Source organism: Blennius ocellaris, assembly GCF_963422515.1.
Source record: "Blennius ocellaris genome assembly, chromosome: 13".
In the NCBI taxonomy this organism is placed as follows: domain Eukaryota; kingdom Metazoa; phylum Chordata; class Actinopteri; order Blenniiformes; family Blenniidae; genus Blennius; species Blennius ocellaris.
Window position 1 is genome coordinate 22,599,893 of NC_137662.1, and position 27,349 is coordinate 22,627,241.

At 44.0% G+C, this 27,349-nt stretch overlaps 2 protein-coding genes across 2 annotated transcripts in view; both read right to left on the reverse strand.

The window, feature by feature from the left end:
• Positions 1-1,450: 1,450 nt before the first annotated feature.
• Positions 1,451-23,094, reverse strand: rasgrp3 (RAS guanyl releasing protein 3 (calcium and DAG-regulated)). Its single transcript, XM_080507467.1, has 17 exons — positions 22,975-23,094; positions 16,460-16,597; positions 15,796-15,893; positions 13,635-13,702; positions 12,595-12,726; positions 11,582-11,729; positions 10,399-10,572; positions 10,137-10,253; positions 9,169-9,447; positions 8,324-8,404; positions 8,088-8,201; positions 7,873-7,988; positions 7,099-7,246; positions 6,897-6,933; positions 5,991-6,140; positions 4,470-4,837; positions 1,451-3,405 (listed from the first exon to the last, which is right to left on the reverse strand). The coding sequence occupies exons 2-17, from the start codon at positions 16,527-16,529 to the stop codon at positions 3,397-3,399; spliced, it is 2,109 nt and encodes a 702-aa protein (XP_080363593.1). The 5' UTR covers positions 16,530-16,597; positions 22,975-23,094; the 3' UTR covers positions 1,451-3,396.
• Positions 23,095-25,699: 2,605 nt separating this feature from the next.
• Positions 25,700-27,349, reverse strand: part of ltbp1 (latent transforming growth factor beta binding protein 1) — a 96,290-nt gene continuing 94,640 nt past the window's right edge. Inside the window, 1 exon segment of the mRNA XM_080507483.1 lies at positions 25,700-27,349. This exon segment is cut by the window's right edge and continues 673 nt beyond it. The gene's annotated coding sequence lies outside the window, so the exon portion shown is untranslated.

A 27,349-nucleotide genomic window follows, 5' to 3' on the forward strand; every position in this document is an offset into this window, starting at 1 on the left:
CACCACTGCATCCCCATGTCGCAGTTTGGTGGTTTCATGGTTGCTTATTGGAAGGTGTTTGGATCAGTGTAGTAACTGTAACTAATATATGTCACGATATCATCAAGGGTCTTTGTCAAGACGGCCTCATTTACCTGTTTGTCACTTCCTGTTTTATTTTGACTCCCCTGTCTCGTCTGTGTCTCCACACACTTCCTGTTGAAAAAAAAAAAAACGCCCAAAAAATGGCGGACATTTTGTTCAAAGCCGTCTAAACTATGTGTATCATGGCCGACACTACTTGTCACCATCTACTTTAGTCGAAATCCATCGAGTTCTGGGTAAAACACGACGGCTCCACTGCACCACTGTCAACAAAATGTGGATTCAATTTGAGTTTTTACACATTTTAAATTTGGATTGCGAGGAAGGATCTTGTGTTTCAGTAGCGTGGCTGCCCCAAAGTCTTCTTTGTGACTATATATTCTGCAAAATCATAATAGTTGTGACTGTAGTAATCCGGTTTATGTGTTTTTGGGTTGAAAGCTCAGTAAAGCATGCGTCTCTGTTGTCAACTCTTTGTATATGATTGTGTCTGATTGGGCTGTTTTTCAAAACCAAGTTGTGTTTATTAGAGTTAGGATCAAACCATCTGGCCAGGGGTCAGAAGGTCAAGCTAATACGTTATGGCTTCTACTACACAGTATATTTATGGTTCATCTCTAATTTCTTGCAAATCAATATTTGTGTAATACACAGCAAAATATATTGTTTAATATTTTATGTGCACTTTATGCTGTGTCAACGGTTGAAAAAAATGTAATTCGCTGTTTCATAATATTGAATCCAACTTATGTTACTTCAACTTTTCTTTGGGTGTTGTGACGATGCGATATTGTCTATATCGGCTGCTACTATGTGTATTTTTCCCCTTAAGGGTCTCATACATACATATTTATCCATTTATATCGACATTTTTTTTTATTCTCTGCAACTAAACTAACAGTTGTTGCAGTGTGGAGCTGCTGATTTATTATGATCAAACATCCCCATGCGGGACGAATTGAATTGAATCGAATGGAGTCTGGTCTTCATTTGATCCGATTGAAATCAGGGTCTCGGTTTACCTTCAAGCTGAACGCTGGCGCAGTTCATTTTGAGAAACGCTGCTGGACCATCCAACGGAGGAAATACAGAAAGTGAACCAAAGACAATTTATATTGTAGTTTCAGCAGAGGAAGGGCAACAGTGCCAGTTTAAGGAAACGGAGCAAAGCAAAGAAAGAATTACGAAAAAAAAAGTCTCATTTACCGTGTGAGACTTAAATATTCTATCAGACGTGAGCTCAACGCAGGACTTCTACTCTACACGTAAAACTGATACCACAAAAAAAAAAAAGTTTCATTGTTGTATTTCTTTTACAAAGTTTATTGTAATAATGTGAAGTACATGTTTGCGTTCATGCCTGGTTTTTCCCATTCAGGAAAAGCAATAATTCAGTTGATCACAGACCAACCGCTATGCTCTCAAAGGGAATCTCAAACCTGTCAAGGTACATGAGCATCAATCAACTGATATGTGTGAAAACAAGTTCTTTTTTTAAGACCACCATGTCGGTGGGAGTACAGAATGCTATTTAAAAGGTCGGGGGTCTCGGACCTTTAACCCACATGTTAAAGGTGCTGCAACGCACCTGACGGTTTACTTTGACCTTCATCTTGTCTGATGAGTTTAGAGACGTGAAAGTCCATCTCAACAGACACTTTATATAAATTATTCTCAGCTGACTGGCAATACTGTACACAATAATTTATTTATACAAACAGAAACTGAAGACTTACCACCGGCGTTGCTGTACAATAGAGAATCTACATTAAATACCATTCGACCACTTAACCACAGTTAAGATCTTTTTCTTACTCGGAACTCCAATATGTCCACCGTGAATTATAGTAGAACATTGGTGACATCTATAGTGTCACACTCATGTCCACACAAAGACTTAAAGTCCTAGTGAAATGAAAATTCGACCTCCAAAACACTCTGGCTGTCGCTTCTAGGGACATTTTTATGCTAACTGGCTGAAGGGTAAAATGTTAAAACTCGGCAATCTGCGAGAAAATAGCCGATAAACAGCGCTATTTTCGCTGCTCAGCGGAGCTTCTGACAATAACAGAGTGACATCACAAGTTGTGCACACGCCCAAGTTGTGTTTACATTATGGAGGATCAGAGTTTTGACGACGAAGAGGCTGAATTTAACGATATTTCATCATCATCATTTGAAACCAGTGATTGATGAAGAAGACACAGAATGTGTCGTTCTGCCATCGGTGACCCCGTCTGGAACATGTTTGAAGAAGCAGAAGACGGTTCGTCCTCCATTCGTCCTCGTCTCCTCGTCTCCTCGCCTCAGCAGCCGCCAGTTTTCACCTTTGAGGCTTTGAGGCTCCTGACTTTTGGCAGAACGACCGGCTTCCTGGATCATGTCGAAGTGCTTTTCCGGCTGCGCGGAATCACCGAAGATGAGTCCAGGTATTACTTGATCGTCTACTAGCCGCCCGAGCTAGCGGCTCCCGCTAGCCGCTACCGCTAGCCACTAGCGGCTCCCGCCACCTGTGCTCCTTTTCTCCTCTCTCTGGTCTCTTCCAGGCTCAATCTTTCGTCAAGGCTCATAAAACGCCGACTATAACTTCAAAACACTGTTAAAACGTCAATATTTAAGAGGGAAACAAGCCAATATGAACACAACAGATCGAGATCTGCACAAGTCTTGATGTCACGCTCATGAAGAAGGATTCCCCCGATTTCGTCGGCTGGAGATTCAAAATTCAAATAACTTTGTTATGCGACAACAGTGGTGGGGCAGAGTCGGAGGAACCTTATAAGTAGTACCCCAACTATCGTTTTTTGCATAGAAGTGTGTTGCATTTCACTAGGCCCTTTAAGAGTGACATAATAGCTACATTCATGCATAAAGATCAGCCACATTACTTTGACGTTCACTTTCACTTTGTCTTTCCCTTTATTTGCGACTCCGCCTCCAAACGTCTCCGCTGTCATACGAACCCGTTGCGTTTTCCACCTTCAAAACTCGCCTCTCTCTCGCTCTCTTTTCCTGTCAGTTAATTTGTTTGCAGCAACACCCCCCCGGGATGCTGAGGATGAAGCGGCCACGCCGTTACCGTCCACAGCCGTGACTGGGTCTGTGGCCCTCTGAGCTCCTCTCCACCGCTCCCGGCCCCCTGCGGCGCGACGGGCGAGGCTGAAGACGAGACGGGACAACGGTGAGTCCGGGTCAGCGGGGGTGAGGCCTGAGGCAGCTCCCCAGCACCTCCCCCAGTGAAAACAGCTTCCTGGTCCCAGCTGCCGTGGGCCTTCTGGACGCGCGGGACTGACCGCCACCGCCACAACCAAGTCAGCTGTCCTGGAGGGAAAAAAAGGAATCGTCATTCGGTCGCATCACGTCAAACCGTCTGTTTCGTCCGCATTGTCGTATTTCGTCCGTCAGAACTTTTCATTTTCACTGGAAATTTGCCACATTTAATTTCAATCGTATCGATTTGGTTTATGTTTCAAAAAGGATTTTCACTTTTAACCAAGGAAGTTGTCGATTTAGCGTGTTGTTCAATTGCATTTTCAATTCAACTTGCCTCATGTGCTCAGCCTCTGACGGTTAAATGAGCTTATCTGACACCAGACAAGAAGAACGAACAGAAGAAAATAACCCAGAGTCCCCAGATGTACTCCAGATTATAGTCAACAGCTCTCTAGTTACCAACCCTCTTGGTTTTTTTTAAGTAATCTGGATGCTTCAGTGATTAATAATTATAAGTCCATATCACACCTGCCTTACCCAAATAAGATTATCGAAAAGGCAGTTTTTATACAACTTTATGGTCAAACCACGGCACCAAAACACAACTTTTTAAAGTCCTGAATGGCGTCAACATGAGCTGTGAATCATCTATCAGTCGTCTCAGGTTTGGATCTCAGTGCTGCCTCTGACACAGTCGCTACATACTGCTGGATTGAAGGGCGAGAAAACGGTTTGGGAATTTCTGCTACCGCATTAAGTTGTTTTAAATCGTACTTGCAAGGTCACACAGATTCTGTCAATAAGTAATGTTGAATATCGGCGTGAACCCTTACAGGTATTTTTCTCAAAGACTGCCCAATATTTGGCTCCGTCCATCTTCCCATCAACTCCGAGCCGTCGCCCTTCCTTGTCATATTCCTATTTTCAACAGAAAGTTCGTCTAAAATAAGAGGTGTCTCTTCACAGTACCTCGGTTTAAACCTGGGACTTTAAGAGATAATGATTAAGGATTTGAAGAGCTGAATGTGACGATTGTTCTTTTTCTTACGGTTGACATTAAAAGTCTGATCAGACCAATTGGCCAGAAGAACACATTACTAGATAACGTGGACATTTCATTACCTGACGATGAGTTATTAATATGAAAAATCAAAATCCATGCCGTCGCATACCTTCTGTCTTTGTGTAATCCCATTTGCTCTGGAGCCTTCAGGCTTCTCCTGGGCCTTCCCGCCGAACCGAGGACAAACCAGCGGGTGCTGCTTCTCATTCTGGTTCTCCCACCGAGCGAAACCTTTATTTTTCGACATCTTCCTGTGAGTCCGGTATTTCATCTTGGGAAAGGTGTGCGAGCCGCCGTCTGTGGCCACGTAGCTGTGCTCAGGCCACAGCGGCTCGGTTTGCGTGGCCTGGCTGGCGGTGGCTCTCTGCAGGCACACCGAGATCTTCTGAGCCGAGCCGGTCATCAGGGTGATGGACTGAGGTTCACGACCCGGGCTTGTAGGTGCGACGGCTGGGAAGTCAAACACCTCGTCCTCATCTGAAAGAGTGGAAGTAACATTGTCAAGTCACCAGCCGATATTTGGCCAACATTCAGTGGTATTTGTGTTGGTTTTTCTTTTGTCCTGCTCGGACGACCTCGAGCCATTGAGGCAATACTGAGAGACATTTCAGACATTTCAGACAAAACTTGAGTCGTCCTCAGGTCAAGACATATAATCTCTCCGATGGATCCTAAATCTACCTCAGGGCCACGGGGTGGGAGGTGCCCTTTACAATCCGGTGGTGCCCCCCTCCCGTGGTTTTTATTGAACCCGTGTGACCGTAATAAGCTGGAGTTAGTATTTCTTGGGGTGCAGTTCCCCAGGGTGGCGTCGTCGGAAGTGTCAAAACAACGTGACACGGTTCTCGCCCCACATTCAGCAGTGCCCACTGGACTTCACGTCGTCCCAGACTGAGTTAAAACGCTTCGGCAAAATGTTCTATTGAATATAACTCACTATTCCAGTTGAGAGGCTACAGTTGTGAGTGAGTGAGTGAGTGAGTGAGTGAGTGAGTGAGTCTCTCTCTCTCTCTCTCTCTCTCTCTCTCTCTCTATCTATCTCTATCTCTATCTCTATCTCTCTCTCTCTCTCTATCTCTCTCTCTCTCTCTCTGGTTCTGCAGGTCCCGGTGAAAGGGAGTATTTTAAAGTTTTTTTTTTTGTCCCAATGGGGCGTCGCCATGGCTCCACGTCGAACCCCGGTCACATGACCAAACCTGCATCTCGTATTAAAACGTGAGGCAAACCGACAGGTTCATTTCATCACTGTAGCAAAACAACTGGAGACTAATGTTCCTGCCGTCAGTGCATGTGCAGAGCGGCCGCCTACGTAATCACCGCAGGATTGCTGTTCCACACGCAGAGTGAGCAGAAATAACCGAGTGACCAGGATGACATGCATCACATGGTGCTTGACTTCACAAATGGACTTAGAAAAGACTATTCATTTTTATTATATATTCAATAGCTTAATGTACTGGGTTTTTCGTGTTAGAAAACATTCGGATGACGTATTTTCTCCCTTTATCTCTTATTGCAACTCTTGTCAGTCGCCACATTTTCAAACTGCCCTCAACATACAGATTAACTTTGCATGCGCAGTTAACCGTGTGGTGGCGTTTGTTCAGTACATTTAGCATTGTAGGATGACCTTTACAGATGGGCAGCGCGGGGCTGCTGGGCAGTGAGCTGTGGGTCGGCCTGGATGGAGAGACGCTGCCCAGAGAACCAGAGCGAATCAGCTTCCGACAGGCCAGAACCAGCAGCTCCCGGCATTGCTTGTGACAGTTCACGCCACAGTCTGCAACGTGGATAGAAACACATCAGCTCGTGGTTGAGGCACAACAATTCCAGCATTGTGTGCAGTGTGGGGATGATCACTGTAGATAATGTGTACATTCAGCTCAGTTGGAGATTGTTTTTGTTATTATTATTATTATTATTATTATTATTATTTGGCGTTTCAGCTTCCAAAAAAGTGTAAAAACTTTTGATAAAGTAGTCAGGAGTCTCAGTTTGTTTGCTCTGTGTCACTCCGTGGTCACTTTTAGACTGTAGAACTATTTCCCTTTTCATTGCTCTTGTTTCTTTTTTTGTTGTTGTTGATGATGATTCGGCTGCGGTTGCTGCAATCTTATCATTTAATTTGATCAGCTGATCGAAAAATTAACAGGATTGCAATTTGATGGTGAAAAATAAATGAAGCGTCACTGTTGGACAGCGCCCCCTGGCTGTGGTTTTCAGTCAGAAGATAAAAAGGAGAAGCAAGTATTCACAGCTGTTCAGTAGATATAATGAGCAGATAAGAGTGTCATTGATCAATATGGCTCCTGTCTTGTTCATACTTATTGTGTGGTTGGAAGTTCCGAAATAAAATGAGAGATCTATGGAAGAAATTATCTTATAATATGTTAAGAAGTTAGTTTAAACATATTGCTGCCAACACATCGAAATAGCCTGAATTCTGATAATGAGAAAAAAAAAAATCATTAAGGTAATTTTACATGTTCCTCGAAGCTTATTTAAGAATTCTGAACAGAGTTTGATCAAACTGTACCTTTGCACCTGTAGCCCTGTTTGATGATCCCCCAGAGCTGCAGGGCCGGGAACACGAAGAGAGGAGGAAACAGAAAACACCAAAACAAACATGAGGAAATGACAGAAACCATGTAAGATAAAACAAAAAAAATAACAAAACTGCTCTTTCAGTTCATGCAGTAACACTGACAATGTACAAAACAGACGACATAGATACACACAAATCCAGCACAGTGTTCACAGAAGGTGGGCTTCAGGTACGTCATCTCCTGGAAGTTATGGATGAAGCCGGGTCCCATTTTACACTGGAGCAGCGGATTGGCCCGGAGGAAATAAGCCGTCATCTCATCCTTACTAATCAATCCGTCTCTAGGAGGAAGGGGCGAGAGGAAGCAAAGGAAGAAGCAGAGAATCAAGATCCCGATAAACAAGCGCTCCGGTCCAAACAGGTGTTTTCTATTGTTTGTGTTTTATCACATTTGAAAAGGAGTTGTAAATCAGCTCATCCCATCAGCTGTCGTTGTGGTGAAAGAGATTCGCCGCAACTTTTATTTACTGGCTTCGTAATAGTCAGTTGTCTGTAGCATATCCACTCTTAGGGCAAATAGATCATCCTATCCACCCTCCATTCAGTCCATAGCAAACACAAACAGCACGTGAACAATACCACATAACGGCTCCTTCTCTAATATATACAAAAACCCTCATTTCCATACTGCTGGTTGTGTGCGATGCTCCTCGCGGTATCATGCTTCTCTGAAATGCACACAAAACTGGAGTGGAATCTTTATGTTTGACTATGCAATTCAGTACATTTGATATAGAATTCAAGTGAATCGATCAGTTGGAAAATGTTTCTGATTGCAGGAAAATTTAAAACAAAACTGACGCCCAAGGAACATTAAAAGACGCGAACCAATGCATCACATTGTCACCACAGGAAGTTGTTCTCAGAAAGCAAACTTTGAGCTGCAATAGTATTGATCCGTACTTACTGATCTTTATCCAAAACACAGAAAGAGTCCAGGAAGGGGAAGTTTGCTGTGATGTTCTCAAAGTCCTCTTGGGAAATATAGCCATCATGGTCATGGTCATAATTCCTGAAGACAGACTTCCCAAAAGCAGACAAGACACCGGTCACTATTGTACGCCCATGTTTCTGCAACGTTCAGACACAATCTGAGAAAAAAAAGGAAAGATCTTAACTCACGTCCACCATCTTCCTGATGTGTTTATTGACGACAGACGGGTCTGGTTTGGTGGTGATGCCAGAGGCCCAATCCAGTGGGGCGAGAGTTTTGTTGGGAGTCGTTGGGGAGGTGGGCTAAAGTAAAAGAATGTAACAGGAGCCAGTTAGTCGGCTGTTCAAAAGCATTTGCAGATGGAATCCCCCTCCCCCATGAACATATTTGCCTCATTATGGTTTCGAATTTGTCAGAAACTTACTGATGACTTTGAGTTACGTGGTTCTCGTAGCAAGGACAGTTCATAAATCTCGTCTTCTGTGTAGTAAAGATCTAAAGACAGCTGAAAAATAAAAGAATGTTGAGTCTGGTGGAAGCAAGAATCTATTTACAATTGAGATTTGCTGCAAAAACACATCGGTTGTAGTATATGTCATGTAAACCAGCGGTCCCCAACACCCTGGGTCATTTGGTACCGGGCCACGCAGAAAGAATGAATAACTTGCATTAAGTCCGAACAATGTTTTATTTTGAAATTACATCTGTTACGTCTGTCTATGACTCACGCTTGTCTCGGTCACGTGAGGCATTAGCGCTGATATTAAACCCACAAGCAGCAAAATGAATTAAAAAACAGACATCTTTGGAAGGTTTCTTTGTAAAAGGAAAAAGGCCCAGAATAACACATTCACATTTATCATTATATTTACAAATGACCAGTTTTTGTGTCGGCCGTATCATTTTATTTTGTTGTATTTATCCGCCCCACCTTCATGGCCGAGCCGTGAAAATATTGTCTGACATAAAACCGGTCCATTGGGACCGCTGATGTAAAAGACTGACGTTGTCACGAGGTGTCGTCTAAACCCTTTGAATAATCTACGAAGACACATGTGAGCCGTGAAAGCCTTTCCCATTCTCACAAGTAAAAAAAGTGAAGAATAATGATGAACCCCCCCAAATGCACGAGTGAGTTGAAATGAAGTAAAGTAATCGCTGAATTAAGTCAAAGCCAAATGGACAACCCAAGCAAAACTCTGTAGACGGACAAACAAGGACATCTTTATGTTCGCAGGCTGTTCTACCTCTGCAGTCATGATCGCTCACCGTCAGCAAGTAGATGAGGTCCATGTTGGGCTCAACCTGCGCCACCGCGCTCTGCAGCGACACCAGCTCATTAAAAGTCACGTAGAGCTGATGCATCTTGACGAGGTTCACCCTCTTGTGATCGTCAACCCAGTCGGGAAAGACGACGTGCACCGCGATCAGGTCTTTGAGGTGTACGCCCAGTATGGGTATTTTGAATCCCCGACATTCGTTGAAAGCCTTTCGGTAACAAGAGTAGTTGTTGTTGGAGGATACCAGTTCTGTCATCTCACTCCAGATCTGTGTCAAAAAAGAGAGAGAGAGAGAAATGCTTGGATTGACAGGGAAGCTGAGTTACGAGGAGAGTGTGGTGGCAACTCTTCAGACACTGAACGTTCCTGATTGAAGCAGCTGTTAAAATCTGAGCTCGGGACATGCTGGGGCTGATGGGGAAGTTCTCCCTCTGGTCCGTATTTTGTTCTATACTAATGGGGTTTGTTTCGTTATGCTGATGAAGAAAAATCAGCAGCCTGAGAATCATCTGTAGTTGAATTTGGAAGGTCAGAAAACAATTTTCGCCTGACAAAACCATTTTGAAAGCCTGATCCCAGCGTACTATGGGCAAGGTCTATCACAGGGCAAACACAAGAGCAATACCAATTAACCTCACATGCCTGTTTTGGACTGTGGGAGGAAACTGGAGGACGCCCCAGGATGCAAACTCTATACAGAAAGGCCCCGGGCTGAATGTGAGGCGAGAGCGCTAAGCAATACGCCACCGTGCAGCTCCCGAAAAACCACATGTAATTCTACACGTAAATTGTAATGCACTGCATGCTGGGTGCTCAAGAAAGTGTCGTAACGTTTGCCAGACCGTCAACTTTTGCGATGGTCTCAGTGGTATAATAATGCATACTGTTTGAAAACTCCTGTCAACGTGAGGTTTGTCGAATGATAGGAATTGTTCAATGGAACTGGCTCTGGCTTACCTTCACGACTTCCGGAGCCAGGTAGAGGTGAGTCTCCTTTAGTCGAGAGATTGAGCTGTGGCTCAGCCCCCCCACCACCGCCATCAGAGTGTTGAAGTTCTGCAGGTGCATGAGTTTCTGAAGACGGAAGGTGACATGACTCAAGGGAAGGTTTTCCTCCCTAATTGCCCACAACAAATTGATTGAGAAATGGTGGTGGGGGGGGGGGGGGGGGGGGGGGGGGGGGGGGGTGACACGTGGCGATTCCTCCATTCAGTCTCACCTGAGCCACGTGGATGTATTTGGTGATGACCTCTGCACGGGTCTGTGGCGTGAGCTTGCTGAGGACCATCAGCTGGACCCATTGAGAAACGCCATTGAAAAGGGCGATGGAGCGTTCCAGGGTGGGATTGTCCACCAGACAGCCGTGAATAACGTAGCTCTGGTAATCGGTGAACTGGAACAAATAGCAACCAAACATTACAACGGAATGATGAAAACAGTAAAACTATTGTAATTTTTTTTTTTTTATTAAATAAAAAAAAAGAATCACAGCACCACTGAACAAAGAGTGAGAGCAATGACTTTGATGACATTATTTAAAGTGGAGTTTTCTATAATAGATTACATGAGAAATCAAATATCCCACTGGCAACTGTTGGTTGGCCTCAAGGAGGTCATGGGGCACCACCGTCCATGGGCTTCTTGGGTGTTCTTGTCCAATTCCCTAGTGAAGGAAGTTGGAGGATGTCTTTACTCTCTAAACTGCCACTGAGACCCAAGCAGGAAAGACGATGGAAGGATGAAAGGGTTTTCTTTTCTTTAAAGGCTTAAAGAAAAAAACTTCAATATCAACACTTTGTCATTGCTCTCATGTCATTTTGTTTCCTACATTATTAAGTTCAAGGTCAGGTCTTTGGTTTCATGCCAGCTATTGAGCTAAAACTTTAATCAGCCCTGCACATGGCGATCAAGAGACCGAAGATCTGAGAAAGGAGACAATTCAGAAAATATCTTGTAATGATGTCAAGAAGTAAAGACTGTTGTGAGCCAGCTGAGGAAGACAACAGCAGCTTCACCGCTAAAGGCTGTGCTGATATAAATCACCTTTTTAGATATATTAAAACTCGACAAAGACATAAACAAGCAAACTGTTTAAGAAATTGTAAACCACACTGCATATTGTACATAATATCTTGAGATGAAGACATTCCAGTACTACGCGTGATAAAAACAAATACCCAATACTCCCTGTTTAAAGAGACAAGTGCTATATATACACATACTGTGTGTGTGGTGTGTGTGTGTGTGTGTTATTTAATCCTCAGTGCATAAATAGATTACCTTCCATGCAACATCATGTTTGAACCTTTTAACCTTTTGAACATCTAAGCTGGTTAGATAGGAGCTTGTATTGTTGGTTTAAACATTCGAAAGTCATCATGGATGGATTCGCTTTGAATTACCGAAATCCGCCGGATGGATTTGAACTCGAGGAAGGTGAGATGCTCGGCCAGCTCAATGGGCTCCAGGTGATCAAATAGCAGCGACGCTTTGCCTTTCTTGGCCTGCTTCTTCCGCTGGGTCAACTTCCGCATCCAGTCGTATGAAGGACTACAAAGAGAGCAACCGATAGAAATAAGTGAGGAGCTAAAAAGCTGCCAAAACATCAATATGGTGCACGTACCCAGGCAGTCAGATCCTAATTAGATGTCTGTTTGGTTTTTTTTATCAGTGCAATCTCGAGAAGCTGTTTTACCCTTTGAGCACTAACCCTTTGAGCACTAATGCAATATTGCGTACACACATGGTGGAACCGCCTGCATTTCTGAATATTGAATACCAGATCACACAAACATACAGGGAGGTGATAAATGAACAATGTGATTCACTCACTCTGAATGCTTTATTCTGGTTTTCACTGAAAAGGTGGTGCAGTTAGCCTGAAGCTGCTGTTTGTTTGACATGTATATTCCCTCAGCTCGACTTCTGCTAAGATCTTTTATTTATGGACCTTATCATAAGAGTCTTTATGTTTGAATTTGGATCTCACCCCCCCTTCACAGCTTTGACTTGCTGACAGATCATCTTTTGAGTTTTTTGTTTTTCAGCCAAATTCAGTTCAGTTCAGTTCAAGGAAGCAATATATTTTGCAGATGATCATCATGTAAACAGGATCTAAATCATGCAAAACCCTTCTTTAAATTCTCTGTGTCATTTTTAGAAAATCACAAGCAAATCTGAAAGCGGATTTTTAAAAATCAGGCCCGAAATCTATTACGATTTCCTGCCATTTATACAACAAAATAAAAAGATGGACAATATTAGAAACATTTCTCCCGTTGATTTCATGTTTCAAGTAGCTAATTTTAATAAACTGAGAGTTGACATTCCAATCATCTGTCAAGTGGCTCTGGTGAGTAGACTTGCCAGTAGTGACCACACGAGTACAGTTTCTGCAGGCGTTCGGGGTCCTTACATGGTGGAGATGTCAATGAGTTTGAAATGTTCCTCGCACCCGAGCCGAGCCGCCACTTCTCTGAACTCTCCTGTGATCCGGATCAGACCCACGTCCAGGTTGAACTCAGCGGGAAAAGTCACTATCCAGTACCTGGAGGCACACATTCGTATTCATGAGCAGGTCTTTTTCTTTTCTTCCCCCCCATTGATCTCAAGACTCGTGATGAGTTTCGTGCGTTTTTGTTGACGATACAGTGCAGGAAGGTTCACAAATCGTCATGGTTTCCACTGTTTTAGCCTCAACTTGATGTTTTGTTTTGGGGGTTTTTATCAGTGGAGAGTCACTGAGAATCACAGGGTAATTAGGAATCAAGTCGGTGCTCTTCCTCCAGTAAACAAGACTTTAGTGAAACATCACAATGGCATTTTAACGGTTAATGCTCATGAGCGTCACAGCGAGAGACAGCAGCTTTTCATTAAATGACAATTGTAACAAAACAAACTTCTGCTCATGTACCTTCTTATCAATAGATTTGTGGTGTTTAAGTAACAAAATAATTGAATCTGAACACTCATAATACAGTAAGCTCTCGGTATCAACCTCAAATGTGCACAAAATAGATCAAAAGGATCCCAGGATGTAATCAAATACTTCCATAATGAATTGGGTTGAGTTCTTCCAGGAATGTTGCAGATTTGATCATAAAAATAGATCAAAAGCTTGATGTACATGATGCGCAAACTACAATATTGAGAATATAAACATGCAAAATCAGTCTGAAAGAAAATACGAGTCAATTCAGGCAGTTTTCCTGGGCTATACACTAAAAAAACAAACCAAAAAACCAAATCCACTAAGCACTTGTTTAGTTTCCATATCAGGATTGAGCTTATTGAGTTTCTCTTTGTTAAAGCGTTCATTCTCATACATTTTGTTTTCATTTGCTATTCATTTACTAAATCTGAGTACATGGATTCAATTGCATTAACTCAACAAATGATTTTGCTGGGTGTGGCGCCGGGTGTGTGAGATGGAGGCGTCAACGCGTGAGGCCTTACCTCATGAGGTAACAGATCTTCAGCCGGTTCCTCTGGCCGTCCTGGGCTTTGCAGTCACGGTACGTGAACTTCAGTTAAGGAGTTGTCATTTCACATTTTGACACACATTAATGCAAAATACATCATCACATTTAAGACACAGAAATACTGAGTGCTGGATTTTCCTTCCCCCCCCCCCCCCCCCCCCCCCCCAGAAGGATGTTAGTAGTTTTGAACAGATTCCCGTCAGGTCTCCTTCCACGTCTATGTAAAGTCTATGACTCCTACCCGTTTGTCACTTCCTGGTTTTATTTTTTCATTTTGTCCTCAACTGTTTTGTTGCGTTGCAGTACACTTCCTGTTTGTCTTCCCTCACCTTTTAAGTGAGTCACTTCTCTTCCCGTTCTCAGTGTAAAATTCCCTTTTCCCCCTGTTTTCAGATCGTCTCTCTACCTTTTTGACTTCTTGTGTCATAAAAGTTTTTTTTTTTTTTAAAGAAAGGGAAGCTGAGATCGGAGTGGTGCGATGATGTCTGCTAAAACCTGCTGAGATGAGAAAGATTCAGGACTATTTCGTGGTATAAATCAATTTTCAGAGTTTGGCCGACTGACAAAAGGCTGGAAAGAAAAATTTGAGTTCAAGGTGACAGCCAGGTTCTCATATTGGTTGATTAATGTTTGTGGCCGGGAGGTTATGTATTCAACCTGTTGGTCCAGTCTGGCTGACCACTGTGTGGAGACGAGTCCGCAGCCTTTCCTGAAGGGGATTCGGGGGGCAAATCTTTCTAATTCTCGAAAATGTCTTGGTGTTTCGGCAAAAGATGATTGTGGATTGAGATTATTTATCATACGTGAATGTAATATAAATAACGAGGGTCCCAGCCCCCCCCCTTCTCCTGACTGTTGTGCAAAACTGATCATTATGAGGCCAACTGATAAATTAACAACCAAAATGATGTGACAATGGACAAAAACTATGGATAGATTTTGCCTGATATATCACCCTTTCTAAAAAAAAATTTAATGTGTTTCTGGGCTGCTTTAAAAGAAGGCAAAGGTAAAGCACTGACATGAGAGGCTGCGCTGGATAAAGTCGTATGGATGCAACTTGTTTTATAACAAGGAGAGGCAAAGTTGTGCAGTACAATCCACACACGGCTGTAAGTGGCACTAATCTTGCGCTTTTACAAGATCAATCCCCTCGTATTTTACACTGTGTAAGTTGGTTTTTTTTTTCTTTCCATGTCTTCCCACCACGTTTCGAGAGTTATTTCAGGAAACATTTCTTCCATGCCTGTAAATTTCCCTCTTATTTTTCTATTTTGGCAAAAGCGACCTGTCGTACTGTAATGAAGGCTTCCCTTTGTTTGCGGCGCTCGAGCTCCGTCCACCGTGGTTTTCCGGCACACTCTCGTTTCGTGCTTCCCAGTGGCCTGCCAGTCTTGTTCTGTCTGAGCTTGTCTTGGCGTTTCAGCCCAACACCTCCCAGCGAGTCTGACGCCGTCATGCTCCCTGCACGTGGTTTTTCCCTTGCGGCAGTCGTTCGTCGTCGCCTTCAGGTCATATTCACAATTAATTCATAATCGCTGTGGCGACTGAAGACAGTCCACGTGGAGGAGGCTGCTCGGAATTCACTCGCTGCTTCTGTAAAGCGGGCCTGGGTGCTATTATTTATATGTAAATGTTTTAATTTTCCTCACTGGTTACTGCAAATAATGCACGATGTATTAATTATTGTGGGGAAACACTGGGAGCTTGGTTGATTCAGAAACACGCAGAAAAGCTACTTCACAAGTGAAATTCACATTTCTTGAGTGAATTCCTATACATTGGTGTTTTAAATACAATAAATCATAGTGAGGATTAACATGACAGGATGTTTTGGACTCTTATCAAACAGCGGTTTCAACTCACGCTCACAATGTGCTTCTGGGTAAGTCAGAGAAAGACTCTCCTCCTGATTCCACGTTATGATTAAAGCAACACTCAAATAGACTTACTTGCTGTATCTTATCTCATATTTTATATTTGTAACCAATATCTACAGCATTACGACCAAGAGGCACTTTCTAATGGGTTATTTCCAACCATGAGTGTGAGCGAGTACATAACAAGCACATCTAATAGTACTGTGTTATAGACTGCCACGGTGAACGGTTAATCACATTGATAGGATATATCCGCAGAAGTTTTCCTGCCAGTTCTGGAGATGTAACATACCAGCGATGCATCAGCAGCAGGCTGCGAGGCGTCAGGCTATTCTGCAGCTCCCCGCTGTCGTCTGTGGAAAAACACAACGTCAGATTCTTCCAGAAATCTGACTGCTGTCCAGCCTCCTCTCTTATTATCTATATTCTTTGTAATTATGAAGCTTCTGTGGGTAAAAACATCGTCGAACATAAAGGACTGTTTTGACCAAGTCAGGCTGAGAGGATCAGTATGAAGGATTTATGATAAATAAACAGGAAATGTGCTGTAAATGTACAGTGGTATCAAGGCAGGGTGATTTTGATTTCACACACAGCCAATGACAAAGGCATCAGGTCTTTCATATTTTTATTTTGGGATATTTGCAGTGTGGAGGCTGTTTTTCAAAACCGGGTATATTGAAAACAAACTTTCAAAAGACACCCATTAAAATAAATACGGACGTGTGACGAAAATCTGTTGAGAATTGACCAAACTCAGCTGTATTCCACTCTGTGAGTCGTGGTTTTTTAAATCTTGGCTGTGCAGAAAGATGTGGGTTTTCCATCTGTTTGCAGTCAGCATTCAGCTGTTGTGCGGTGTAAATCCAGTGGGGATCGTTCGAGTTTGACTAAATCGACCAATCGGCTGGTCACTCACCAAACGCATCGATGCACTCGTTCAAAATGGCGTCGAGAGTGGCGGCCTTCCCTAGCGTGGACGAGCCCATGATCCCCAGCTGGAGTGGCGACGCTGCCCGCACTTCCTGCTCACGGCTGTGCACCAGTCAGGGGTTTCCTAGGAGCGGCAGGCCGTCAGTAACATCACAAGTTAGGAAAACAGAATGTCGATGGGAAACAGCAGCTCCCGCCTCATGCGAAAAGAGTCGTCCGTGTATCGCCTGTCGGAGGATTTACATCAACGTGTTAAAAAAATGCAGGCGAGTCAAAATGAAACAGGAAGTGACAAACAGGTACAGAGACGTAGAAGAGAAGGAGACCTGGCGATGTCTCGTCTATAAATGTCTGCGGGTCCAATCCCACGTCTCCCCTGCCGCATGCTGAAGTGTCTTTGAGCAAGACGCTTAATCGTGAATTACTTCCAGACGGATGGATTGAGCACCTTCAGTGGTATCTTGGGAGAACGAGTGAATATGTGTGTGTACATGGTGGAATGTGATTGCATAAAGTGCAATTCATAAAAAAAAAAAAAATCTATTCACATAATTGTTGTTTTCATATAATTAGCAATAAATAAATAAATAAATAATCAACCAACCAATCAATCATTGATGGCAGCAATTAAAAGCTGCACAGCGCAGGCAGTGCAAATAGATAAATACATAAATAGTGCAACAACAAACTACATCACCGGGTAAATAAATACCAGTAACAGTTAAAATCTAATAATAAAACACATGAGCTGTTCACTTTTTACTCTTCACTTGATTAGTTATTTCTTTTAATGCCCTATTTATTACCCACGTTTGTATCATTTCTGATCTGCATTAACTGTGTTTGTTTTATTTGCAATTGTCTGTATTTATTGTGTGTTTTGTGTAAACTTCACTTTTACATCTTATTTACAGCACTTAAAAAAACAAACTTTATAAAGTTGCTTGCTTGCATAGAATCCTCCGAGGTTATTTTTGTTAATCTAAATATACTTCAATGGAAAATCTTGATTATCCTCTATTGGTCCACAGGATAAGAAACACCAAAAAAAAACATTAAGCGCCTGATTGGTGAGACACGTTTCACCTTTATCTAATCAACAGGTGCCTTCGTGGCCACGCTCGTCCACTTGTTGCGCCACCGCCTGCCGGCGACGCCGTCACTCAGTCACACGGGGGGGAAAATGTCCGACGCAATCTCCACCTGCTTGGACAAGACGACCCCGTAAAGTAAACATCCAAAAGGGGCAAAAGCTCGCCTGATCCTGGTTCATCAGCATGGATACAGAAACTGAAAGCGAAGCCGTCTGACTTTTGGGGTTTTGCCGTCTATTTTTCCAGGCGTTCACCCAGTAATGGAGAGTTTTCTTAGGAAGATTCACTTTGTTATGTAATTTTAAAAAAGAAAATCCTCCAATGAAATTGTAGCAGAAAGAACATGAATATACAGATGAACCATGGGTGACAAAGGGATTACTGAATTAATTAATGCAGAAGTAAATAAGCTGATGCTTCGTCGACTCCTCGTTACGGCTCATTATTGTATTTCTTTGCTTTGTTTTATTGCTGTTTTGAATATTTTTGATCTGTTTGTCCGAAACGAGAACTCTCTGTCATGCATTCATCCGCTCACTTCTTCACACCGTGTAACTCTCCACCCTTCAATCCCCTTTCATTCATAGTATATCTAAGCTGGACGGCAGGACGTCTCGTCTCTCGGTGGATCTGAAGGTTTGTGCTTCCTTCCCTGCAGCGTGTGACCATGTTTGTATGTTACTCTTTTAATTCCTCTCCTACTACCTTTTCCCCAGGTTAGTTGTGAATTTGTCGAACGTGAGGAAAAATAATGGAATTTCAGACGTGTTCTTCTCCTTGAAATGTCATGAGGACGTCTGATATGTGAGTTAAAAAAAAAAACGAATTCCTCAACTATGTATCTTCCACTGACTCCGGTATAAACAATGCAATCTTTGCACCGCCCACATAAATCGGACTCCACCTTCCCTCAAGTAACGTTACCTTCCAAAGAGATCTGTGGCTCAAGAGAATTTCACGCTGCTGACAGGATGACACACAGATGCTTCTCAAACAAACAACAAACAGACCATTCTGAAGCTTCCGGAGTGCTCTCTCGCTCTCTCTCTCTCTCTCTCTCTCTCTGGATGTGACTATAAGCACAAATCACGCTGCATCCCTGACACTGTCTTTCCTGCTCCCATCTCACAGCTCGGCTGTGTTCCATGTTCCAGTCAGCTGTGCCCTTCAGCGCGGCTTGTGCTTTTACTGCCTCCACAATAGGTCACTGTGTGTGTGTGTGTGTGTGTGTGTGTGTGTGTGTGTGTGTGTGTGTGTGTGTGTGTGTGTGTGTGTGTGTGTGTGTGTGTGTGTGTGTGTGTGTGTGTGTGTGTGTGTGTGTGTGTGTGTGTGTGTGTGTGTGTGTGTGTGTGTCTGGGCTTCACCGATGCGTCATTATGTGCTTCATGTCACCGTTCAGTGACACACACACCGGCCCAGGACAGTGCGGCCACATAATACAGTATCCAGACAGGACACAATAGTGCACGCACACGCACACACACACACACACACACACACACACACACACACACACACACACACACACACACACACACACACACCGTTGGAATTTCAAAGTGCAAAGATAACGTTGCGACTCTGAAGTCACTCACTGAAGTTCCCCATTTAAAATATAGGACATACATATCATATTATATTCAATATTTGGAGCTTACCCCTTCAGTATTAGCAACCGCGTAGGCCACGGTCCTGGAGGAAAAGCGCCTGCTGCAGCCACCCTGCTACTTGCTGGTGCGCCGAGAGAGACTCCCATGGTGCAGCGTTTACTATGTTATGACCTCCTCCTCTTGTTGGTAAACACAGCTGCCTGGAGCAGCAGCAGTCTGCCATGTGACCTTCCCACTCCACCCCCATCCACACAATCACACACACACACACACACACACACACATTTGTACAGCGTCACTTGCGAAGCCCACTCGTTGACACCATGCGATCCCGACCCTCTAACCTCCAACCTTCAACTGGTCGTAGCCCCAATCCCTCAAACCCTTGACTACATGTCCTGGAGTCCATATCGGTCCCTATACGTGGTGGATCAGACTTTATGTGAAGAGACGCCACACATACAGTTAAAACCATGACGTCACATTTCTCAGAATGGACAGAACATTTACACATTAATTACATTAAACAGGGCGCAAAGCATGTCTGAAGTAGGAAGTTCCTTCAGCTCAGCCGAGTCTCGATCTGAACGGTGGATGGATTGTGGTCGGCGTTTGGCGCATGGTTGAAAAGGTGTCTGTAGTTTTTGTTCGAACCTTGAAAGAAAGTGTGTTTTGCTTCATTTACCACTTTGACGTGTAAGCCCACTCGCAAATAACTATTTCAGGAGAGGTGTCTGCATTGAACACAGAGGCTCAGGAAAACCACCTTGACTGGTGACGAATGAACGAATGAACTCCTGGCAGGAGTTGTGCACATTCATGCATGTTTTGTTTGGCAGGTCATGTGATTACATACCAAAAGTTACCAGTGCCTACCGTGTTGGACCACTAGATGTCACTTTACGTCTGCAGAATGCCGCTACGGTTCCACAGAAAACAAAACCTACATTAACAACTGTATTTTAATGAAAGAGCAAGAAAAATGTCTCCAAAAAGAAAGAAAAAAAAAGAAAAAACCAAGTGGAGAATTCAAAGTAAGAGTAGAAAGCAGAAAGAGAAAGAAAATAAACTGGAGGGGAGCTGAGAAACTATTACCACGACGAAGAACAACAATCAGGGTTCTGGGAAAGCAGCTGATGGACGTCATTTCCTCGCTTTTCTGAAACACATTCTATCATCAAGAGGACAAAACTCATAGTCTTCTTCAGAGTATAAAAATAACTTGGTACATTTTAGAGAAGACTTTTATTTTGAGATTATCTTTGAAAGTTATGGCTGCTTCAGACTAAAACTCTGTCTTTGTGCCTCGGCGGACAGTGTTCCTTTGCTTTGGACTGCACAAACAACAGACTCTACATTACAGGCTGTGTTTGCAACACACCCACTTTGTCTCAGGTTAGTGGGAAAGCGCATATGACTGTCTGAACATGGTCTGTGGAATTTGCCCCTAATCACTTTCATTAGAACTGGTTTTGTGAAAGAGATTTTTTGTCTGTGTCGGAGTGCCTGAAAGACTGAGGTGAATTATGTCTGAGGAGAGTGTGTAGCCGGTATTCAGTCGGACTAATCAGAAAACCAAACGTGTCCACCTTGTTGACAGGATCCCCATTGAGCCCAGCGCTTCTCCAGTTGTCTGCCCTTCAACCCGGTTAACCGACGACACAAAACCGTCAAGCCCTCAAACTGCTTTTTCCACTTTTTCGTAAACGAAATCGCCACTGAGTACTTTTTCTCAGGCAAGAGTCGGTAACACACACACACACACGCACACACACGCACACACACACACGCACACACACGCGACCCTGACCCGCCTCCTTCTCCAGTCTCAGCCAATCACAGGCCAGCTCGCTCTAACACAAAAGTAATTGAACAAACACAAGAACTGCATTTGGTAGTTTTCTTTCATAAAAATGAATATTAGCAGAACCCCCCCACCACCCACCCCGACCCCCAAGTCACTTTTTAAAGGAGTAACTAGTAATCAGTAATCAGATTTTTTTTAACGGTAACTTGGCATACTTGGCCATGAAGTAAATATTCCGGTATCCCCTATCCAGCTCCCTGATCGGATAAAGAAAATATAAGAGTAAAAAACTACTTTTAACTATTTGACCTCCTCCTCCATTAGTAAATCACTTCTTCTGTTCACTGTAATCTGGTATTCCAGTCAGGTCGGACACGTTAGAGTTCGTAGGTAAACAGAAGGTTTCATGATTTTTAAGTGGGCCACTGAATCCCTCAGTTTGTTCTTTACAGTTAAATCCCACCGTCACACCGTCGCCGACGTCATGAATACATGGACCAGCGCTCCATATTCACTGGCAGCAGAGTCAAGTTACTCTGGGTTTTTGTTTTTTTTGCCTTGCTGTTACCGTGGTAACGTTAAATGAAGTCAATATATTGATTAGATAATGCAGGTGTCGGCCGTGCCGCTGCTTATTTATGAGCCGCGGTGAACGAACGGCAACGAAAACATATCAGATGCTCATTTCACCCTGACATACATGTCGTGTTTACTGGAGGAGCAGCGGCAGGTGCAACAGGAGACTGGAAAACAGGTGAAACACACACACACACACACACACACACACACACACACACACACACACACACACACACACACACACTGCAACATGGAGGTGGGACCATCATGCCGTGGCGCTTTTGAAATCTGAGCATCACTCTGACTTTTCAGAGGTCAGAAGGCAGTTCAAGGTAAACAACAAAGCTCACATACAGCAGAAAGGACTCTTTTGTTTTATTATTATTAATGATTCAACAATGAGTCCCAGTACACCCAACTTGAATCCCGAGGAGCTTCAATCTGCCGTTCTGCAGAATGAAGAAACTAGAAAAGAGAAGAAGCAATGAAAAACCCTGAATGCATCAGAACGTAGCAGGAAGAGGGTTTTCGTTTTAGGACAGTGCAGCCGGCGGACGTTCATTGAGTATGAAGGGCCAAAGCACGGATCCCGGGGTACTATTATTATTATTATTATTATTAATAATAATAATCATGGAAATCCTCTGTAAAAGTCACATGTCGATAAGCAGTGAGCAACCCTATAGCCAGAACTAAGTGATTGAATGTGATTGAACATCCAAGGAACAAAAGGTTTTCTCCGTGAAATCCTGATGATTTCTTACTGTCAGACGACGTTTAAACCTTGAAGCTTTGACAATGCAGGAATGTGCTGAAGGCCAACGCGATAACGTTAAATGTCAATAACGCTGAAAGTCAGCCGCAAACGTGGAACCCGGAAAAAAACAAAACAATCTCCCCTTGCAGCAGTGCAACAGTTAACGTTTACCTACACAACATGTTCTGAGTGATTCAATCGTTTCAGCTGCTCCGGTCACACCAAACCATGGACGCCGAGCCGGAGGCCACCGTGCGAAGTGTTTAACCTCCATCGGGTTCAGGTTCATTGTCCTGCTCAAGGACACGCTGTCACGTTGACAGCTGGAGCCACCGGCTTGCAGAAACTCCACAGCAGCTGATGCAGGGAAACACTGCAGTCGTCGCATTCGCAAGAAACGGTCCTTCGGGATGTGTTTGTGTATCTTTATATCTCGCAAAGTTGTGAAGACAGTGAGACCCGAATGCTATAGATTCTTTTATTCACCTCACGGTCCTTCTTTCTGAAATGTTACAGCTGAAGTGTAAAGTTAAGATAGCGCTACCACACTTTTTTCTGCCGGTGGATCCAAGAGATGAAGACAAAAACGGCATCGTTGGATTATAGAAACAGACACGCGGACATCGAAGCACCTGTAGAAACGTCCTGCCTTACCTTCCAGGTTCCAGGATCTACCAACACACCTCATGGATCCGCGTCTTTAACGCCTCCATGAATGAATAAATCCACAGTTTTTCACCCTTTCGAAATCCACAAACTTTCTCCTTTCTTCTGCAGCGGCTCGACTCTCTGGTCAACTGTGATGAATCAGACCTCCGACACCCCCCCACCCCCACCCCCCCCTCTCTCTTTGTCTATTTTGGTACAATGCTGCTGTGTGTTCAGCCAGTGGCGATATCAGTTGTGTGAGCTTGTTTGTCTAAATGGTCACCAGACTTCCTCCAATTCTTCCCCCCAATTTAGTTTTCCTGCCAGTGTTGGCTGGACGGGGCTAAATATAGCGACCACACAAGGTAAGGCAGCGCGGCAGGAAGCCTGTGACCACGTTGCACACGGTCGAGTTTCGTTCTGCTTGACTTCCGGTACCAGACGCCACAAGCAGGTACCAGAGCGCCTCCAAACATCAGGTGAAAAACCATCTAAAATACACCATCTAGTCGTCGTCTTTTTATTTTTATTTTTTTTACAGAGTTGCTGTCAGTGTTATTCTCTTTGTAGGGTGTGTGTGTGTGTGTGTGTGTGTTCCCACATTGTCGTGGTGTGTTTGTGCAATCGGCCGGGGCCCGTCCCTCTATTCCCCTCCAATGACGTTGCACTCATTGTTTTGTCTCTGCGAGCGTCTAAAAATGTCCAGCGAAACAAAAGCTCCGGCTGCACATCCTGCTGCCTGGCCAGACAAAAAGAATTGAACTCAAACCTTGATTGTCCCTCCAAACTGTTTCAGCAGAGAGGCGGGGCGATGATGTTCTCCACACAGTGCTGGAAAGTGACGCATGACAGTGAGATTCCCAGATATCCAGATAACTTGTGCCAAAGCAGAGCCTTTACTTACCAAGAAAACAAGGAAAACCTTCAATTTCTCTCTGACACGAAAAAATGTGCACAAGCTAATTAGTCCACATGAGGCGTGATTTACTACTCGCATGTTAAAATCGTCCTCTATGTGCTTCGTGAAGTGAAAGAAGTGGGACTTTCAGTGCTTTTTGGGCAATCGGCTAAAGAAATACCTGAGGATTTAACTCCCGCCCACTTGCAACACACCTGATTGCAATGAGAGGCTCGTTATTGGGCTTTTTCACAACCTGGGTGATGACATCATCATTGGATTCAGGTCTGCTGAAGCAGGAGCAGGACCGGGGCCCTCGAGGACTTGGGCTCCCCTGATAATTAAACGATTATTTTGCTTAAATAAATGACTAAAAGAGTTTGTGCTTATTGACTCTCAGCTTTTCTAACCCCCCCAGCCTTTGCTTCAGGCAGTGTTCCCGTCAATGTAAACCTCAATGAAACCCAAAATGTAACGAGAGGAACGTCACGTTTTAACCGCTTTTGAAGCTCTGCGGTTAAATGAAAATACTGTCGCAGTGTCAATGACACAGAGCAGAAAACCAAACTCTACGTCGTCACTACGTCTCCTTCTCACTCTCCCTTGTTCACGCACCAACACACACCCTACGTCTAAAAATAGACTCTGAGTTTACAGGAAACAAAGGCTTGTGTCGGGCAGCTCGGCCAATATGTCCGAGTGTGTTAGTCACCTCTATCGGCGGCAGGGTGGAGCAGCAAACTATAATCCATAGTCAAAATCTCTTATGTCTGCGTTCTGGGCCTTTCTAAAGCTACTATTAATACATTTTTTTCTCTCCCCTTTCTGCAGTGGCAGACTGAAGTTCTCTCCACAGCTTATTGAGACGAATCGCTGGCCGTTAAAAAACAACAACAAAAAAACAAAACGGTCCCTTCCTGCAGAAACACATTTGTAAAACATCTGGGATCTCCCTCCTCCGTGTTTTCCTCTCAACAGTTTTACTCATAGTTTTTGGACTGGTCACCCTCCGACTCCGATCTTCCAAGTAAAAAATCGAATGTTTTCCCATTGCTCACCCCACACGGGAGAGTGAAATATGCGTAGCGTGGTTCTCTGGAACGTTGGTCATCATCTTGGCGTTTGTACATCAAGCCAACTAAAATTCACCCGCCATGTTAATATCAACATTTGGCGACAGAGCAGCCGCCCTGGCACCTTCCTGAAGGTTCCCACAGAGGATCAAACACGAAAGCCGCCGCGGTCTGAGAAATGACACAGCTGCTAAACTACAGCAGCTGGACTCCAGAATGTCCCAGGGCGTCCTGGAGCAGCTCGGACTGTCAGCGTTATCAGATAGAAAAGCCTTGAAAGTAGAGACTGTGTCAGCCTCCAACTGAAACTGGGAGCTGGTTCCACATGTGAGAGCTAAAAGCTCTGCCTCTCATTCTACTTCCAGAGAACCCAGGAACCTCCAGGGGGCAGCGCTCTGAGAACCACTAACGGCTCTTTAAAGCAGTGTTTTTCAACCTTTTTTGAGCCAAGGCACACTTTTTTGTTTGTGGGGGGGGGGGGGGGGGGGGGGGGGGGGGCGTCACTTGTCATGACTGAGTGAGGCGTTCCTCAATCAGGGAGAGGATGAGAGTTGAGCCGCGGTTCCTCCACACTGAGGCGATTCGTCTGATCAGGACGCCTCCTGGTCGCCGTCCTTTTTTCGGTTTCGCAGATGCGTCCGACCGGGAGGAGGCCCCGAGGTCGGCCGGAGACTTGGGAAACGTGCAGCGTTTTCCTTATGCTCATGAAACTGCAAATGCTTGTTATCGACTTTTAGCTTCGAGTAAACAGACAAGCAGCTGCCTTAAATATCACAATATCTGGTTTATTACCACGGAAGTTTCATGTACATTGTGATATGAAGTCATTAAAAAAAAAAGAAAAAAGAAAAAAAAAAGCCATTTATTCATGTACAAATTACAAATTACATCAGCCGTTTTCGCCACTCCTTGGATTAAATGTACACAAGGTTCTCCCGAGCCGTCGCTGTCCCATAGCAGCTTTGCAACCTGGCAAGACTTTGCAGTGAAATACAGAAAAGAGACATAGGAAAAACAAAACACCAACAGATTGCGGCCCCTCATTGGCGAAAGGAAGGAACACAGAGCAACACAAGTCTTCAATCTCTTTGGTACACACACACCAGCCTCGGCTTTGTCTTGCGGTCCACTCATCAGGTAGTTCTGAACACTACGGCCATCAAAGGCGACAATAAACTCTACTTTCCACCGGGTGATGGAGGAGGTGATGGAGGAGGTGAGGGAGCAGACAGCCGGCCTTTTCACACTCTTAAATATCCACAATCAGCTTGACTGGGCAGAAAAATACACGTGAATCCCCCAGCATGAGTCCATGGGGTTTGTCGATGTGTTACCCGAGCGGGAACAGCCTCTTATTACACAAATAAAATACTCAATTTAAACATACAATAAAGCAACTTAGAAAAAAAAAAAAAGCAACTGACCAAACATACATTTTATACAATTGTAGTTCTCGCCTCCTCAAACAGGCGCCAACAAGGTAAATTAAGCTGAATCTTCATATCAAGTAAATTACTGCTCATTTCATTGGATGTGTTTCTTATACAGTGCAGAATATATGGGCTTTCTTTGTATATTTGTGTATGTAGTCTTCTGTCGCCGTCTTTGTGGGGCCCCCCCCCAAAAAAAGGTGGAAAAGCACAAACGTTATACGTTGTGGAGCAACAGGCTGGGTTTCAGGACCGAGGGTGAATGGGTGAATGGGCGAAGGGACTTTGAAGGTTGAGGTTAAAGGTGTGACCGGGGAGGAGGAGTGACGGTCTGAGCAGACAGGGCGACACGCCGGCCGCTCATTTTTGGGTGAATTCAGTAGGATGAATTCACCCTCAAGCACTCAGTTAAGATGGTTTGGTTCGAGGTTTAATTGTTGGAGACGTGGCAGGACTGTTGTTAAGGTTGTGGTTCAGGCAGTTTGTGACACTTCATTCATTCATTCATTCATTCATTCATTCATTCATTCATGCATAGCAGTGGTGTTTGAGGGGAGGGTCAGGACCGCACCTTTAGTTCTGTTGGGGAAGGTCGTTCACTTTGGCCCCACAAAGACAGAGCTTCGAATGTGTGTGTGTGTGTGTGTGTGTGTGTGTGTGTGTGTTGTATTTCTATACCTACTGACCAAATGTCCAAGCTTACAACCAAACCGCTATTTTCCTATTAACAACACGGCTCAGTGTTAAAAGTGTTCAATGAAATGAAATCGTGCAGCCAACAGGTTTATTGTGTTTAACAAAAATCATGATTCCCAAACAGCTTCAGTCCAGATCGTGTGATTGTTTTTTTTTTTTTTTTCCTTCAGCACCACCTGAACATGTTCAAATACATGAAGCACACGCCGCTGTGCTCCCACCAGCCACTTCCAAAACACTGTTGTGTCCTTAATATTCTTTTTTTTTTAACAAAATCTAAATTA

Coding starts and splice junctions, on each gene's coding strand:
- rasgrp3 (XM_080507467.1), bottom strand. CDS start 16,529: ATGGGCTCGTCCACGCTAGGGAAGGCCGCCACTCTCGACGCCATTTTG. Junction 12,727..13,634: donor AAGATCTGTTACCTCATGAG/GTAAGGCCTCAC, acceptor GTGTGCCTCCAG/GTACTGGATAGTGACTTTTC. Junction 7,989..8,087: donor ACATCAGGAAGATGGTGGAC/GTGAGTTAAGAT, acceptor GCTTTTGGGAAG/TCTGTCTTCAGGAATTATGA.